This window comes from Phytophthora infestans, genomic scaffold (genome assembly GCF_000142945.1).
Source record: "Phytophthora infestans T30-4 supercont1.4296 genomic scaffold, whole genome shotgun sequence".
In the NCBI taxonomy this organism is placed as follows: domain Eukaryota; phylum Oomycota; class Peronosporomycetes; order Peronosporales; family Peronosporaceae; genus Phytophthora; species Phytophthora infestans.
Window position 1 is genome coordinate 1 of NW_003304384.1, and position 1,305 is coordinate 1,305.

Consider the following 1,305-nt stretch of genomic DNA (forward strand, 5'->3'; position numbering starts at 1 on the left):
CGAGACACTCAACAACAAGCTTTCGCGACGCTCATGTACGACTTTGACGCTGAAATCTGTGTGTGTAAACCATCCTAATGTTTTGTCTGGGCAGTGGATCGTTGCCAGAACTAGACCCTTCCATGGTGAAGGGGGTGTATGCTTTAATTGAGAAAAACAAGGTAGGCCGCGCTTGCTAAATATTTGATAGTTATGTACCGACAGTGCTTTGTGAAGAAACCCGGTCGCTCTTCTACTCGACGAATGATGGTTCTTCTCGTAGCAGCGCTCTGTAGATGCCATCCAATCCAGTCAGCAAAAATCCTACCACGGGTTTTATCTTACACATGTCTTCGTCTTCGCGACAGACACGCAAAGACAACGGATGCATGTGTGATATTGGTGTCAGCCGTTGCCTTGTACGTCCTACCGTGCCCCACCGTATCGCTTCCTGATACCGGGAACAGTGCTGAGCAGCGGTTTGAAGCGGTAGCTGCTGTGTTCACGAAGGAGACAAATGCAATCGGCGAAGCAGCCACGAGATGTCTCTGTGCTTTGCTTCACCCCGTAGATTTTGATGGGGTATCTGTACCAGGTCCCAGCACCATTCTCGCTCATGCCACCCGGATACGTCCATTCTTCAACAGTTTCTTGGCTGACGTTGTTGCGAAGATAGACGGTAGCACGATGTTTGCTACCTTTTCACCTTTGTTTCTATTGCTCCAGTCAGCGTGCCAGCTAGCTCGAGACGCGCATGAAAAAGGGTCTTTGACTGGGCTTGGTGACGACTTTTCTCCTTACATTGGATCAATCTTCGAAGCGATAGAGGATTCCTTTCAATGCGGCCCTCGTGACAACTGGGTGCTGAGAAAACGTGCAACGGAACTGCTGACTCTGATGCTCGATGTATTCGTTCTGCAAGAGTCTGCTTGGTGCTCCTCCGTTCAAGTCGCAACAGAGTATTTTCAATCACAATTGGTACGTAATCTACTACGTAGATAGAGTGCGGGAGCCTTTACTTGTTGTCAACTATCATTTCAGGAGCGAGTTCGGACTCTCGTGCTCGCAGGTCGCCACGATTCAGTCTCAGTTGTTCGCGAAGCTGCTATCCCTGCAGTCAGGGCTTTTGAATGTCTTGAAAAGCTGTGTCCACCAATGAGTGGTAAACTCATGTCAAGCGCGAGTGCTACTAGCTACGACTTCGCTCCGCCCAAACCACCAGGTTACTCGTTCGCTAACAAGCGTTGGAAACCTGCAGTGATTAGTGCGCACGACTCTGATAATCCCAAAGCGAAGTCAGATCCGAGTTCCTTGTCATTCGAAGCG

At 49.5% G+C, this 1,305-nt stretch overlaps 1 protein-coding gene across 1 annotated transcript; it reads left to right on the forward strand.

Moving 5' to 3' along the window:
* Positions 1 to 243: 243 nt before the first annotated feature.
* On the forward strand, positions 244 to 981 carry PITG_22605 (uncharacterized protein; the record flags this gene model as incomplete). The annotated part of the gene is made up of 1 exon (XM_002909668.1): positions 244 to 981. One exon carries the CDS (start codon positions 244 to 246, stop codon positions 979 to 981), a length of 738 nt encoding a protein of 245 aa, XP_002909714.1.
* Positions 982 to 1,305: the final 324 nt, after the last annotated feature.